The sequence below is a fragment of the Lontra canadensis genome, unplaced genomic scaffold (assembly GCF_010015895.1).
Source record: "Lontra canadensis isolate GAN:19392208 unplaced genomic scaffold, GSC_riverotter_1.0 scaffold13, whole genome shotgun sequence".
NCBI lineage: Eukaryota > Metazoa > Chordata > Mammalia > Carnivora > Mustelidae > Lontra > Lontra canadensis.
The window spans coordinates 18,130,543-18,145,524 of NW_022631007.1; the positions used below are offsets into that span (position 1 = coordinate 18,130,543).

The following is a 14,982-nucleotide window of genomic DNA, read 5'->3' on the forward strand; positions in this document are numbered from 1 at the left end:
ACATCCCTGCAGAGGTGGGCACCCGCTTGGAGGCAGAGCATTTAAGAAGCTGAGGGAGATGGAGGGGCCCAGGTATACTCCTGGTGCAGAAGAGACCAGGGCCTCTCCTGGGGTCTGCAAGGCTCAGAGCAAGCCCACGAGGTTTTGGACAGAGCTACATTGGCAGCTCAGAAATTTCAGGAGAGCAGCTCCAGCAGACAGTGGGGAGGCAATGCCCCAGGGGAGGCCTAACCTGCTGAATCCAAGCACAATTCCTCAGAACCGAGGACTGCCTGGCCACAGATACCTGCAGGCCTGCCCTCAGGGAGCCAGCTGAGTCCAAGGACCCCAGACCAGCCCCAAAGGAGCATGGTAGCCTGCAGCAGCTGCACCCCAGGACCTGCACCAAAGATGCAGGGCCACGGGAAGGGGGACCCAGAGAACTCTGAGAAGGAGGTGGCTCCTGGGAAGGAAGGGATAGTGACATAACTTGTTAGACTTTCCGTGGCTGAGGTGCTCCCGGCAGAGGAAGCAGCTGGACCAAAGGCCGTAAGGACAGGGGCATGGCCTCAGGGGGCCACTGGCTATGATGCTGGAGAGCCAGTCATGGTAGTGGTGGGGGCCTGGAATGCTCAACTCTGATTCTGCAGAGACGGCAGGGGCCACTGATGGTTCTGGAGCAGATGAGAAGTTCCTGCCCAGAAAAGGAACCAAGGCCAACTCGCCCAAAGCCGGGGTGTAGGCTGCACCGCAGGGGAGTCTGGACACAGCCTGCACGTCTATGGGTGCCCCCGTGTCCACGTGCTGGGCTTTGTTCTCTGCTCCGACAACCCTTTCCCCAGCCCCACCTTTTCTCCAGACTCTCTGAGCAGACCCTGCTGGTGGAGAAGCTCACAGAGGAGAACTCAAAGAAGGAGACCACCCTCTCTTCCCTCAGAACACAGGTTCAGAAGCTGGTGCGCAGGGCTGGGAAAGCGGCTCTCCGCGGGGGGCCAGCCCAGGGTGGGGGTGTGGGGCCAGCCCTGCTGAGGCAGCTGCTCCGGCCATGGCAGGCCCGGAGCCCTGGAGCCCAGCTGGACGCCTTGGAGGAGCAAGTTCTGTCCCTGCAGCGCGTTCTGAAGAGCATCACAGAGGTGCGGGCCCTCGGTCCTTCCCGTGGGAGAGCAGCTGAGGCGCTGGGGTCCTGAGGGCTGACCACTCACGGGATCTGGAGGGTCCCCACGTGGCCCTAGCCCTCAGCTCCTTCCCTCTGTCCCCTCCTCTCCGTACCCTGAAGGTGGCCCAGGCGGATGCCGGGGGCCCGGAGCTGGCACAGAGCGGCGGGACGGGCACCGAGGAGGCACGGGGCCAGCAGGGGTGGCCCGCACGCTCTGCGTCCCCCTACCGGGGCATGTCCCCACTGTGGGCCCACCCCCTGGACACCCCGGAGCCTGCACTGCAGGCTGTGCAGACAGCCATCGAAAGGCGGCAGCGTCTGGAACAGGTGGGCACCCACGGCCAACAGGGGCAAAGCTGTGCCCGGATCCCCACCAGGGCCAAAGTGCCATTATAGGCCTGCTGTAGCTCTCCCAGAGCTGGATCCCTGGGGGCCACACGGAGGGCAGCCTGGGTGCCAGCACAGGGAGCCGGGGGCCTTTGAGAAGGAAGTGGCTCCGGGGAAGGGTCTGGACACAGCCGGTGCATCTTTGAGGCCAGGGAGTTTTGGCTCTGGTCCTGAGGGCATCCTTCTGGGGAGAGTCTGGTCAAGGGTCAGCAGGGGCTCACGCTGCACCCCCGTCCCGGGCAGGAGCTGCGCCTGCAACTGGAGTTGTCGCAGGCGGTGGCTGCCAGGCTCCGGGAGCAGCTGTCCGAGAGCCAGCAGGAGCTGCAGGCCTCCAGGAGGCTCCTCCAGGAGCGGGCGCAGGAGCAGGGGCGGGAGCGCGAGGACCTCCTGCGCCAGCTGGAGATGCAGAGCCGGGAGGCACAGCACTGCCGGGCAACCAGCGAGCTCCTGCGAAGGTGACGGGAGGGCTGAGTGGGTCAGGTCAGGCAGTGCCACCCCACGGGTGCTGCCAGCAGGAGGGAGAGAGGGGGCCCCACCTCCAGGACCAAAACTGCTCCTGGCGAGGCCCCCTCCCTTGTCCCCTCAGGCCCACGGCCACCCACCTGCTCTGAGTCTCCTTGCCCTCAGCTGGGCCCACCTGGGCTGCCTCTGCCCAGGACACACCTTCCCAGAGCCGGGGCTCAGCGGATGCCCTGCCCCCCTCAGACTGCCTCTGTGCTCCACTTCCACACTCTCTCCCGTCTCCCGCCTCCTGTCTGACTCCCAGGACTCCTCCGAAGGGTCTGTCCATCCTTCAGAAATGGTCCATAAATCCCCCCGAACTCCCTTCCCTCCACATGCATTGGGGTCGCTTGAGAACCCTCCTGGGTTGCCCTGTGGATCTAGCCACCTGTGGTACAGTTCGCCATGAGGCTTTCTGGAGGCTTCTGTGGGCATCTTACTGCCCTGGGGTTGGTGAGTTTTGGGAAGCACAGGACAAGAATCTCCTCGGACACCTAGTCCTGATTGAGGGGATAGGTGGGACTTCCCAAAGCCACAGGCTTCCTGAGCTGGGACGTGGGAGGCCAGCAGGCTTGGGCTGGAGGAACAGGGAGCTTGCTGAGGGAAAGACAAGGGCAGAGGAGCTCAGCCTGACATGGGGTTTGGAGGAGGAGGGTACATGGAGGGCCGAAGCCTTCCTCTGACGGGGTAGGCCTTCCCGGGGGCAGACCGGAGCCGAGGTGGGGGAGCACAGAGCCTTGCGATGAGCAGGGTGAGGCTGGAGGACCCTCTCCCCATGGAGCAGAGGGCAGTAGGGGCCGGGCAGCTATTAGCAGGGGTCACTGCCTCCTACACACATGGCTTGGAAGCACTGGTCTGGCTGCTAGGGGCAAGCTGCAGCAGCTGGACAGGGGGTCCTGCGTGGGTGGGCACCTGAGCGTGTGGGGCAGAGGGGCCAGATCCCACAGGCACTTGGGAAAGGGAGGCTTCGGGACGGGCTGCTCCAGGGGCCAGAGCCCGAGGGGGAGCAGCTGAGGTCCAGATCCCTGGCTGAGGGGTGGCATGCTGAGAGGACCCAGGGGTGGGTCAGCCTGTGAGCACAGCTTTGCACAAGGCTGCTACACCTCCAGGGCCCAGGGCTCCTGTGGGACAAGGTGGACAGGGTGCCAGCAGACGAGGGGTCCCTTCCTTCCCGCTGAGCTCTGCAAGGACTAGCTGAACTTGGCCTTTGTGTGGCAGAAAGCTGAGCACGGCACACACCAGGGAGCAGGACCCTTGAGTGCTTTCCGGCTCAGAGAAGACCTCCAGGAGGGGACCGGCCTGCCAGAGCCCGAGCTGGTTGGGTCTCTTCTGTCCCCCACCATGCTTCCCCAGCGTGCTGCCCTCAGTGACCCCCTGGCCTGGCGTCCACCTGGCCCTGCCATGCTCCTGGGACTCCCCTTATGTTTGACTCTACCTACGGGATGTCCCTCAGCTCCCCTTCCCCAGATCCAGTCCTGGGGCTGCCCCAACCCTCCGCCTCCCCTGCCACCAGAGAGAAAAGGGCTCTGGAGACTGCGGTGGACGAGATGAGGGGGAAGGCGGCCATTTCAGATGCAGAGAAGCAGAGGCTGGAGGCCCAGACCGAGGAGCTGCAGAGGGGCCTCTTGCTGTGGGCAGAGCGGAAGGAAGAGCTGACGCAGCAGGCCGAGCGGGGCCGCAGGGAGCTAGAGACCAGGTGTGCCAGGCAGAGTGGCTGCCACGCCTCTCAGCCTCTGTGTCCCCAGCCACAAAGAGGGCCATGTCCTCACCAGGCTGGGAGTGGGGGCACCTGATCGGACAGCAGCGGCAAAGGGTTCTCCAGATTCCCCCAGGCTGGGCATCACCCACACCCCCTCACCCCTGCTGCAACCTCCCAGCAGGGTCTACTCCCCACCCCCAGGGCCAGAGTGCGCTGTGAGCGCACACACACAAACACACACACACACACTCTCCTCACCCAGAGCTGTCAAGGTATGGACCAAGACCACCCACCCAGGCCTGAAACAGGACTAATGAGTTTCTGGGCCCTACAAAGCTGTGCATACTCCTCTGGGGCTCCCTGGGCTTGGAGGGATCTGTAGGCCATCATCCTGCCCATTGTGGCCCCTACCTTGCCCTGAGGTGACCTCACAGTCTCTGTCCTCTGGTTTCTGGACTGCAGTCAAGGGCGCCTGGAGCAGCTGGAGGAGAAGGTCTCGGGGCTTAGGAAGGAGCTGGTTTCAGCCCAGGAGGCACTGAACTCAGCCCGGCTACAGAGGGATGTTCTGGAGAGCGAGAGGGAGGGCCTGCGCAAAGCCCTGGCCCAGGTACCCGCCCTGCCTGTTCTCCCCCACTGTCTACGCTGGCCTGCCCCCTCCCACTCACTTGTCTCCTCACCCTCCAGGACCCTCAGTCCATCACCAAATTTCCCAAAGCCACCAACAGCTTCCTGGGTCCCCAGCTGGTGGGCGCAGGCCTGTCCTGCCTGGCCATTGGCCATACCTGCTTCTCCGTGCATCTCGTGGGGCTACCCCACCACATCTGGCTGCAGCCTGAGGACCCAGGGGGCCAGTGCCCACCTCAGAGGCCTCACCACCCTGTCCTGCCCAGAGCTCCCTCCCTTCCTGGCACCACAGCTCCCCCTGGGTAGGTCTGCTTGCAGATCTGAAGTCTCATCAGAGTGACAGCGCTGTCCCCCTATAGGCTGAGTCCAGCAGCACTGACCTGGAACTGCTTGTGACCCGGCTGAAGTCAGAGGGAGCAGAGCAAAGGGACTCTCTGGCCAGGATGGCGGCCCTGACAGAGGCGCTGGCTCACGACAAAGGCAACCTGAGCCACCTGGTCCTGCAGGTGAGAAGCAAGCCCCCCACCCCCCGCCACCACCCTCCTCCCCTTCTCCATTCCTGCCAAGAGAGCAGGGGTCCGGAGAGGAGGCATACTGGGGTACAGGAGACTGCCAGGTCCCGTACAGGCCAGGCGGGGTGCTCAGGCCACGGGACAGAGGGTGCCGGCATATGGAACACATCTGCCTCCCTGCCTGCAACCCCCACCACCACCCCCCCGCCCCCCGCCACCATGGCAGCTGGAGCAGGAACGGGACCAGCTGCGGGAGCAGCAGAAGGCACTGGAGCGGGAGCAGGCCGGAGCGCGGGAGCGGCTGGTACGGGCAGAGCAGCAGCTGGAGCTGGTGCAGACGGAGTGCGGGGGCCTGCAGCGGGCCTGTGGGCGCCTGGAGCAGCAGCTGGAGCAGCAGCTAGAGCAGCAGCTGGGGCAGGCTGCCCGCTTCCAGCTGCAGAAGGCCCAGCTGCAGGAGCAGGTGGACCAGGTGAGGTGTCCGCCGTGCTCCTGGGCCCTGCTCCCACCCAGCAGGGCTGCCCCGCCCGGCTCTCTGGGGCATGGAAGGCAACAGGTCACCTTTTGAAGTCACCCTGGCTCAGGATGGCTGCTGCAGTGCCTTCCGCCACCAAAGCTAACCGCTAACCGCTGTGGCCAGATTCAAAGCCCGCTCTGACACCGGCTTCCCGGTGCGGGGGTCGGGGGTTGGTGGGGCGGAGATGGGGGTGGGATATGCAGAGAATCAGTACGTGGAGCCTGTCCCCCATGTCCAGGGCCTGTCCTAGGACCCCCCTCAGAGTACCGAAAGGCTCTGGCTCATGACTTCCACACACTTGGGGGTCAGGAGTGTCACTGCTTCCTCCTCTATCCTGTTTCTCTCCTCCCTGGACCTCTCTGTGCTCCCTGTTCTGTCTGCGTCTTTGCTCATGCATTCATTCCCCCACTCTCCCCGGACCTCGGCCTTTGGAGGAAGGCAGGCTCTGTGGGGAGTGACCCTGGAGCACTTTGCTTTCCTCCAATCCCAGCCTGTTGCCCCATGTGGAACGCTGCGCCCATAGTCTCGGGCACCCAGGACCACCAGCTGTCTTGGGTGCTCTGAGACTCAGCTCTGAGTCCTTCTGTCCCTCAGGCTCTGTCCCATCCTTTCCAGCCCATCTCTTCCCTCCTCCTGTCACTGGAGTGTGATTTGCACTCAAGAGCCACCGCACAGGTCCACGAGTTGTGACCACTGCGTGCACAGCATGGCCGGCACCAAGGAGACAAGGACGGTCTCCCCAGGGCCTCAGGTCCACCCCGCCCCAGGCAGTCTCTGTGCCACGCACCCCACCCATGCACTGTCCGAGAGCTTCTGGTAAAGGGAGCCGCAGAGCTGGGGCCCCGTCTCAGCACGATGTCAGGGGGCGCCATCGCACTTAGTCGTAATGAGAACTCGGGGTTTTGACTGCCTGGTAACACTTCACATAGAAATAAACCACATTCATTTTCCCATTTCCTTGCTGCTGGGCATTTGGGTTCTTCGCAGTCTGGGTTTTGATGCACAAGGCGGCCATGGACATAGGTGTATGAGTTGCAAACATGTATAGGGAGGGGAATGTGGCCGTTGGGCAGGTGGGTGTCAAACCGAATAAGAAACGGGCCAGTGATTTTCTGAACTGGTTGCATTGCTTTCTCCACTGCCAGCAATGGACCAGTGGGGGGCAGGGCGGGCTTTCAGTGGCTTCGCGGCCTCGTCCACACTTGGCATCACCCATTTCTGCTTTTCAGCTCTTCTGTGTGTGTGTGTGTGTGTGTGTGTGTGTGTGAAGTTATATACCATGGTGGTTTGAACTGACATGTCCTAGATAACAGATGATCTGAGTACTTGTTCTTATGCTCGCTGGAAAGTTGCATACCGTATTTTGTCAAGTGTCTGTTCAACTTTTGTGCCCGTTCTTACTGGGTGTTTGGTTATGGACATATAAGAACTTTTGATGTATCTTGAACGCGAGTGCCTTGTCAGACAGATGTAACTGGAATAGTTCACTCACCTTTGTGACTTGCCTAGACATTTTCTTACTGTTGTTTTTAACTTCGGTAAAATCCAATTTGCCAAGTTTTTAAAAAATGTGTGGTTAGGATTTCCTAGGTACTGTCTCAGACACTTTTATGTAGCCCAAGGACAACCAAATGCTCGCCTGTGTCTTCACCCAACTCTAACATAGGGGTCTGTGAGTATGGCAGTGGTTCTCAAAGTGTTCTCCCTAGGGCAGCAGCAGCAGCAACACCTGGGAACAAGGTAGAAATGCAGATTCTCAAAATGCCCTGCTCAAAACCGACTGAGCCAGAAACTACAGGGTGGGCGGCAGAAATCTGGATTGTAAGGAGACTTCCCGGTGATTCTGATGCCCCCAAAATGTGTGAAACCCTGGAGCATCATGTAAAGTAAGACCTGCAGTCTGTTATTTTTCATACAAATATCCAGCTGTATTTTTCATACAAATATCCATACAAACATACAAATTTTTAAAGACTGTCCTTTCTCCCCTGAATTACCTTAATGACTTGTTGAAAGTATATTGAACATATGTCTGCACATAGGGGCACAGATCAGATTGTTGACCTATGCAATCTCCTCATTCCTTCCCCCAGACCACACGGTCTTGGTTACCGTACTTCTCAATAAAGCTTGAAATTGAGTAGCATGGGTCCTCCAATCTTATTCTTCTTTTTCTTTTTAAGATTTTACTTACTTATTTGAGAGAGAGAGAGAGATAGCAAGAGAAAGCACAGTTGGGGCGACAGGCAGAGGGAGAGGGAGAAGCAGACCCCCCGCTGAGCAGGGAGCCTGAAGCAGGACCTGATCCCAGGAACCTGGGATCATGACCTGAGCTAAAAGCCGATGCTTAACCAACTGAGCCCCCCAGGCGCACCTTTACTCTTCTTTTTCAAAATGGTTTTTGACTGTTCTAAATTTTTTACATATCCATGTACATTTCAGAATCAGCTTGCAAATTTCTGTCATTCCCTGCTCCCCCCACCCCCGTAAAGCTTGCTAGAACCTCGATTAAGATTGTACTGACTTTACAGGTCAATTTCAGAAGCCTGGACACCTTCATGACATCATGGTGTCCCTCCGTAAAGGTGTGGTATCTCTCTTAATTCTCTCAGCTGTGTTTTGTGCTTGGTGTAAATGTCTTGCCCACATTTGATTAAATTGATTCTTAAAGTTGATATTGTGAATTGCTTTGCTGTTTTAATTTTATTTTCCTACTATTCATTACTAGTGTAGAGAAGTACATGAAATTTGAGTCACGTGACCTTACCTATGAAATTTGAGTCACGTGACCTTACCGAGTTCACTGGTGAGCTCTAAGGTTTCCGTGTTCACAATCATGGCCTCTGTGAAGAGCAACAGTTTCCTGTTTCTGGTGTGCACGTGGGTACAACACAATTCTCCCAGGCCCCTCAGTGGACATGCTGGGTACTGACCAAAGCTTCTACCTTCTGGTGAGCCCTACCTCCAGGTTTTGTTTTCCCAATTCTGTTAAGACTGCCCAAAGTTCTGTGTGACTTTTCAGATCCTTGGCTCCCACTTCTCATTCAGATTCATAGTCTGTTGGCCCCATACTTGTTTGGAGTTATTTTATTTTTAGAGAAAAAGAATACCATTTTTAAAAACAATACAGAATCTGAGTCTCCCCTCCTCTCTGATATCTTTACCTCCCCAACTGTTTCAGTAGCTTTGAACTCAAGGTTATGTCTCCCTAGTCTCCTAAGCCTGCTGAAACCATAAGTCAAGTCCCCAGCCTTTAGGTAAGGCCTTATTCAAGGCTGCAAAGGAGCCTTGAGCTACTTAGGAGCTGGCCAGTACACAAGGGAGATCTGTGGTACAGTGTTGGGCTCAGCTGGATGCACACCTGCTTGGATCTTGACTGCTTTGGCAGCTCTCGGGCCCTCATAGAGTTTCTTATGTTGCAGGTGCACTGCAAAATTTTCCAGCTGCCCCAGATGGGAGGGCTGGTCTTCAACGACCTCCTTCACCATTATCAGAAGCAGAAAGTTCTAGTCTCAATGTTTGAAGGATTTTTTAATAGGTTATAGAATAATACCAGGATAGCCATTATTGCCATTAGCATTTTGATGAATTCATCCCACTGTCTTCTGACTTTTCTTGTTGCTGCTTGGAAATCAGATGTCAGTCTTCTTGTTGCTCATTTTAAGGTAATGTGTGTTTTCCCCTCTGGTTTTGTTTTTGGTTTTGGTTTTTGGGGTTTTTTTTAAGATTTTATTTATTTATTTGACCAACAGAGATCACAAGGAGGCAGAGAGGCAGGCGGAGGGGGGAGGCAGGTTCCCTCCTGAGCAGAGAGCCCAATGCGGGGCTTGATCCCAGGACCCTGGGATCATGACCCGAGCCAAAGGCAGAGGCTTTAACCCACTAAGCCACCCAGGCACCCCTTCCCCTCTGGTTTTAAAAGGTGTCTTTCTTATCTCTGGTATTCGGAAACTTTACTATGCTCTGTGTCTGTGATAAATTCTTTGTATTTATCCTATTGGAGGATTATGTTTCATTTTAAATCTGTGGCTTGAAGGATTTTACTGGATTTGGGATATTCTTGTGTAGTACCTGTTCAAATTCTCCCTCTCCTCTCCTACTGCAACTTCAATTGTACACATGTTGGACCTTCTTGCCTTGTCCCATGTGTCTGTCACACTCTTTCCTGTGTTTTTCATCCATTTCTCTCTTCATGATTCAGTCTGAATACATTCTTTTGTCTATCTTCCAGAAGAGTAGTCCTCTTTTCTGTCTAAGCTGGCATTGAATCCATATGTTTATTAATTTCAGTCACTATATTTTAAAATTAGATTGTTTCTAGTTTCTAGTTCTGTTGTGAAATTCCACATCTTGCCATCCATCTTCTCAAACTTTGAATCACAGCTACTTTAAACTCTGTATCTGACAACTCCAATATCTGAGTACCCAAGAGACCAGGAAGACATCGGTATTTATTTTATGTTCTTACATGTGTTTTTTTGTTTTGTTTTGCTTTGTTTTTTGCTATATAATCCTATCTCCTGATATGCCTGGTAATGTTGATTAAATGCCAAATATCATGGGTCAAAAATTGTAGAAACAACTTGACGATCTTGATGACTCTATTCTTCCAGGAAGACTTACTTCTGGTTCTGGTGGGCAGTAATGTAAATGATCACCACAGTGCCTGGTGTTAGTGACTCAGACCTGGGCTTCAGCTTGTATGAGGGATGATCTAGTTCTGATTCCATTCCACTACCAGGGTGAGGCCCTGTGTGAGTGCAACTGAAAGTTGGGCTGTTTGTTATGGCCCCTCTGCTATGATGGTTCTGAACTTGAGTTTTTGTTCCCCTGAGGCCATAGTCCCATCAGAAATTCTGTTTTAGAAACTGAGAAATGGAGGCCAAAACTTCTAGACGAACAAATTCTGTGGAGAGAAGAGATGCCAAGTGGTGGCTTCAGTCCTCTGTGTCCCTCCCTCTAGGTCTCAGTTCCTTCAGTCCCCACTGCCCTGGTAGCTCTCTGAGGCCTTGCACAGATCCCTGTGTCCAATCCTGTCTAGAGTCTTGTGATGTTCTTGATGGAAGTGTTTGTCTACAGCAACCTGGTCCTCTGCCACCTTCTCCTGTCATTGTTGTGTCATGTTTTCTGCTTCCTGGACACTTGTGGGCCAACCAAGGCTACCGTTTAGATCAGGGGCAGGCTCTTCCCTAGGAATGCTCAGATCAGGGACTTCTCTGCCTTTGCTTCAGGAGAGGAGGCCCCTCTGCTGTGAAAACACACACGTTCCCTTCTGAGGTCCAGCCTGTCTTCTGTCCACTCTCCTGTCCACTCTCCTCCCCCTCTCCTCCCCCTCTCTTCCTCTGCACCATTCTGCACAAAATTGCTTCTTTTCTCATCCTTCCCTCACCCTCCCACTTTCTGCCAGACTGTCCCTGCCCTCTCCCCTAGGTCACGTGCAAGAAACAGGCCCTGGAAGAGCAGCTGGCCCAGAGCCTGCAGGACCAGGAGGCCCAGATGGACTCTCTGCAGAGGGCCCTGCAAGAGAAGGAGGCTTTGTCTGATGAGCTGACCCAGCTGCTGGCCAAACAGGAGGCCTTGGAGAGGCAGGTCCAGCTCACAGCTGAGGAGGCAGCTGACCTCAGGTACCCGGGGTCCTTCCAACAACTGGTGTCCACACAGCCTCATCCTTGAAGGGCCTCCAGTGTGGCAGCGGGCAGGCACCTCTCCAAGACTGTAGATCAGAGCAAGTCTGTCTATGTGGGAGAGAGGTTGTGAGCGAGAGGCAAGCACAGTGCCTGGATAGGAGGAGCATCTAGAAGTGAATCTAGTGAGAACCCTGGGATAGCCCTCCTGAGCAAAGTGGCTCTACTGGCCAGATTCCAAGTAACCAGAAACCCAGTTCAGACCGGCAGAAGGGAAGCATGGGATGTCTTGCTCATGGGTCTAAGAAGTTCAGGGTACACATGGCTTCAGGCAAGGCTGGATCCAAGTGCTTCCACAGTGCTATCAGGATCCTGTCTCTCCCTTCTTAGTGCTACTTAACTCAGGGAATTTTGCTCTCAGGCAGGCTCAGGGTAAAAGGTGGTAAATTGTCAATGGCCACTCCAGACTCCCTCCTCCAGCAGACATAGTGACCTTCTCCCCACAAGTCCAAAATCTGTGCCATTGGCCATCATGAAGCATTAGATGTTCTAAACCAATCCCGGGAGTTGCAAGGCTCAGGTTGGCAGGATGGAGTCACATGCCCACCCCTGAAGCCAGGGGCAGTGTCAGCCCCAGGGAACCATGAGGTTGATGCCAAGATGAGCTTCAAAGACCATCAGGAGTCACTTGCAGAAGGATTGAAATAGGCACTTGGAGGTGAGAACAAGGTGCCTGTTGGCTATTGCCCCATGGGCGGAGCTAGTTCCAAGGTCTCTGGAAATCCAAAAACTGGTGGCTTTCTGGCCCCAAACTTGCAGGCTCTCTTGAGAACATCTAAGTATTTTTGTAGAAAGGTTTCCTCTTGGAATTCCAGAATCTGGGGAATCACAAGAACCCTTCGAGTCCCAGGTCCTTAAACATCTTCACAGACAAACCTCTTTTGCAAATGAAAGCTGAGAGAAATTGGAACAGAAAACTTAACAAAGGCTACTCTGGGTCAGCAGGAGTGGAGATCCCTGCCTGCTGCCCCCTCCCAGGCCCCACGGGTACTCAGAAGAGCAGGGGTTAGAGGCCCATCACCTGCCAACATCTGCTGCCCAGATCACTGGCAGAGGCTGGGCAGAGGCCTCAGGAGCCCAGGATCCCCACTCCAAGCCCAGTCCTGACCACTGGGCCCAAGGTCCCTGCACCTGCCAACCCAGTGGCCCCCAGACAGTGCCCGCTGCTCATTAAACAGCACTTCACGGTGAGCAGTCTGAGCTTCTGCTGACAAGGCTGCTGGGGACTCATCAAGCCACCTGTGCCTGGCACACATGACCCCCAGCAGGCACAGGGTGTGTTTATTGGGCAGGCTCTGTGGGCTGGAGGGTGTGACCACGGCAGCCTTAACCAGCTCCAGGTGATGCCGACAACCAGCAGGGGTGCGGAGTCCTGCTGTAGCTTGATTCTCCTGCAGTGGGCTGCATGACAGTGATGGAGGACCCCAGGGTTCCAGGTCCTACAGCCCCCACAGCAGGGCCCTGATGAGGCGGCAGCCCCACAGACACATTCTCAGTTCGCAGGGTGCTGGGCCACTCACTGGCCAGAGAGATTGGTGGGGTCTCTGCCTGGCCCCTGCCTGCACCCTGACTGGTCTTGCTGGGCCTCTGCTCCAGGAGGCTGAGACCCCTGGGGCTTGATCTCACCATCCTGAGCTCATGGCCTGAGCTGAAATCAAGAGTTGGATGGTTAACCGACTGAGCCACCAATGCCCCTCTACTATTTTTATTGTTCTGAGTTGTTTATTTGCTGCTTGTTTTGTTTTGTTTCACTTAGCTTTTTAATCCATCCGAAAGATTATTTTGTGCAGGGCCTACTTTGGTTCTAGAGATTTAAAATGAATGAGATGTTTATTCTGTTTTTCTTGTGATTTGTGAAACTGGCCTGGCGGGCACTGTCCCACTGTCTCGGAAATGAGCTCTCCGCCATCACTCATCGGCAGGACTGCCTGGGTGACAGGCTCCATTGTCTGACGACTTTCTGCAGGGCTGAGAGGGACTCTCTGGAGAACAGCCTCTTTGAGACCCAGCAGCTGTCCAGGCAGCTACAGGCACAGAGGGAACAGCTGGAAGGAGAGGCCCAGAGCATGCGGCTCGCTCAGCAGGCCCTGCAAGGTGCTCCCCGTGGGGGCTCTCTCTGATCTTCTCCCCCGTCAGAGGATCTCAGTCTCCAGATGTGCTGCTTCCACTCCCCAGTGCCTCGAAGGGAGGCAGACACAGGCCTGGAGCTCACAGGGCTGGACAGCTCCTGCCACTCTTGTCTGGGAGGGATGGGCACCCACCCCACCTGCTTCCAGGGATGGGCCCAGACACCAAACTGGGCTGTGGCCACAAGATCAGCAAGCTGGCTCCCTGCCCCTCCCCTATGCTCCCTGGTCAGCCCGCCCTGCATGGAGTGGCCTGGCCATAGCAAGTACAAGGTGAGAACTTAGGACGCACACAGTGAGGCAGGAAGTGCTTTGTCTCCCGGCTCTGGCAGCCTCCTCAGAGCAGGTGGCTGTCCCTCCATGGGGCTGGCACTCCACAGGGGGTTCGTAAGGGCCACGGGGGTTCCATGCTGTGGGGGCCTCATAGCCAGCCCCTGATGCACCTGTCACTTCACAGTGGAAATGCAGCAGCTGAAAAGTTCCTGGGAGGTCCAGGAGACAAAGCTACAGTGGGACATGGAGAAGCTTCAGCGGCAAGTGGCGCAGCAGGAGCGGGAGGGGCAGCTGGCGCTAGAGAGTCAGGCGCTGGCCCACCATGAGGACCTGGCTCGGCTCCAGAGGGAGAAGGTCTGCTTCTGTTGGGCCACCCAGCTGCCTGGTCACTTCCCTGGGGTCTACCATGTCCTAAAATGCAGCAGACAGCTGGGGGTGGGAGCCTAGGAGACCAGCCAGGAGACAGAGGTGCCCCAGCCATGCCGTGGCTAGGGCCAGAGGAGGACTCTTCCAAGTTCAAGTGAGCCTGAGCCACCCAGAGCCTGGGGCCTGTGTGCCAAAGAGCCCAGACCTCGTGCAAGCTGACCTGGCTGCAGTCTGAGGGCCAGTAGATGGAGGGAGGTTTCCCTGCAGGTCATGCTTGACATATTATACATCTCATGAATGTGGAGGCTCTGGAGGGGGTTATGAACCACTACATAAATGTAGGAGGGCAGTTGGAGAGACTCGGGTCCTGCTTTGGTGTCATGATGTGAGACAAGTGTGATATAGCTGGAGTGGCCAACCTCTGGGGACCTGTCCTGCCCTGCCGTCTGTCCCATGAACCAGGTCTCACTTAGGACCTGCTGGTCTCACATGTCCTGACCTACGCAGCCATCACAGCCTGTCCCTTTGTGTTGGCCCAGGAGAACTTGAGTCTGTCTCTGACAGAGGAGAAGGAAGTGGCAGCTCGCCGGTTGGAACAGGAGAAGAAGCTGGTGGCAAAGAATGCAGCCAAGAGGGAGGCTCTGAAGGATGAGATTCAGAGCCTGAAGCGTGAGAGGGATGAGAGTCTCCTCCAGCTGGAACATGAGATGCAACAGGTGACAGGGGACTATGAGGCAGCAGGAAACATGCCATCGACATCACCATGCCTTCTCTCACCCAACAAGAGGGCTATGAGGGCAACCTTTCTAGGTCACTGCTATTGCAACTATGGTCTTCCACAGAAGTTCTGGTGGACAGACATCCAAGCCCCTGCTCATCCATCCAGCAACCCATCCATCATCCACCCATCAATCCATTCATCCATCCATCCATCCACCCATCCACCCACCAATCCATCCTTCCATCCACCCATCCGTCATCCATCCATCCATCCACCCATCAATCCATCCAACCCATCAATCCATCCACCCATCCACCCATCCGTCATCAATACACCCATCCATTCACTCATCCACCCTTCTACCCATCAATCCTTCCACACATCCATCATCTATCCATCCATCCATCCACTAATCCATCTACCCACTAATCTGTTCACTC

General features: G+C 55.9%; 1 protein-coding gene across 1 annotated transcript in view; it reads left to right on the forward strand.

Moving 5' to 3' along the window:
- The window catches only part of CROCC2 (ciliary rootlet coiled-coil, rootletin family member 2), a 59,870-nt gene that overhangs the window by 19,089 nt on the left and 25,799 nt on the right, over positions 1 to 14,982 (forward strand). Inside the window, exons 8-18 of the mRNA XM_032857954.1 lie at positions 839 to 935; positions 1,256 to 1,462; positions 1,766 to 1,977; positions 3,537 to 3,719; positions 4,185 to 4,329; positions 4,706 to 4,852; positions 5,085 to 5,327; positions 10,803 to 10,996; positions 13,023 to 13,150; positions 13,640 to 13,809; positions 14,361 to 14,537. Coding sequence (XP_032713845.1) covers positions 839 to 935; positions 1,256 to 1,462; positions 1,766 to 1,977; positions 3,537 to 3,719; positions 4,185 to 4,329; positions 4,706 to 4,852; positions 5,085 to 5,327; positions 10,803 to 10,996; positions 13,023 to 13,150; positions 13,640 to 13,809; positions 14,361 to 14,537 — 1,903 coding nt within the window. The remainder of the gene's footprint in view (positions 1 to 838; positions 936 to 1,255; positions 1,463 to 1,765; positions 1,978 to 3,536; positions 3,720 to 4,184; positions 4,330 to 4,705; positions 4,853 to 5,084; positions 5,328 to 10,802; positions 10,997 to 13,022; positions 13,151 to 13,639; positions 13,810 to 14,360; positions 14,538 to 14,982) is intronic.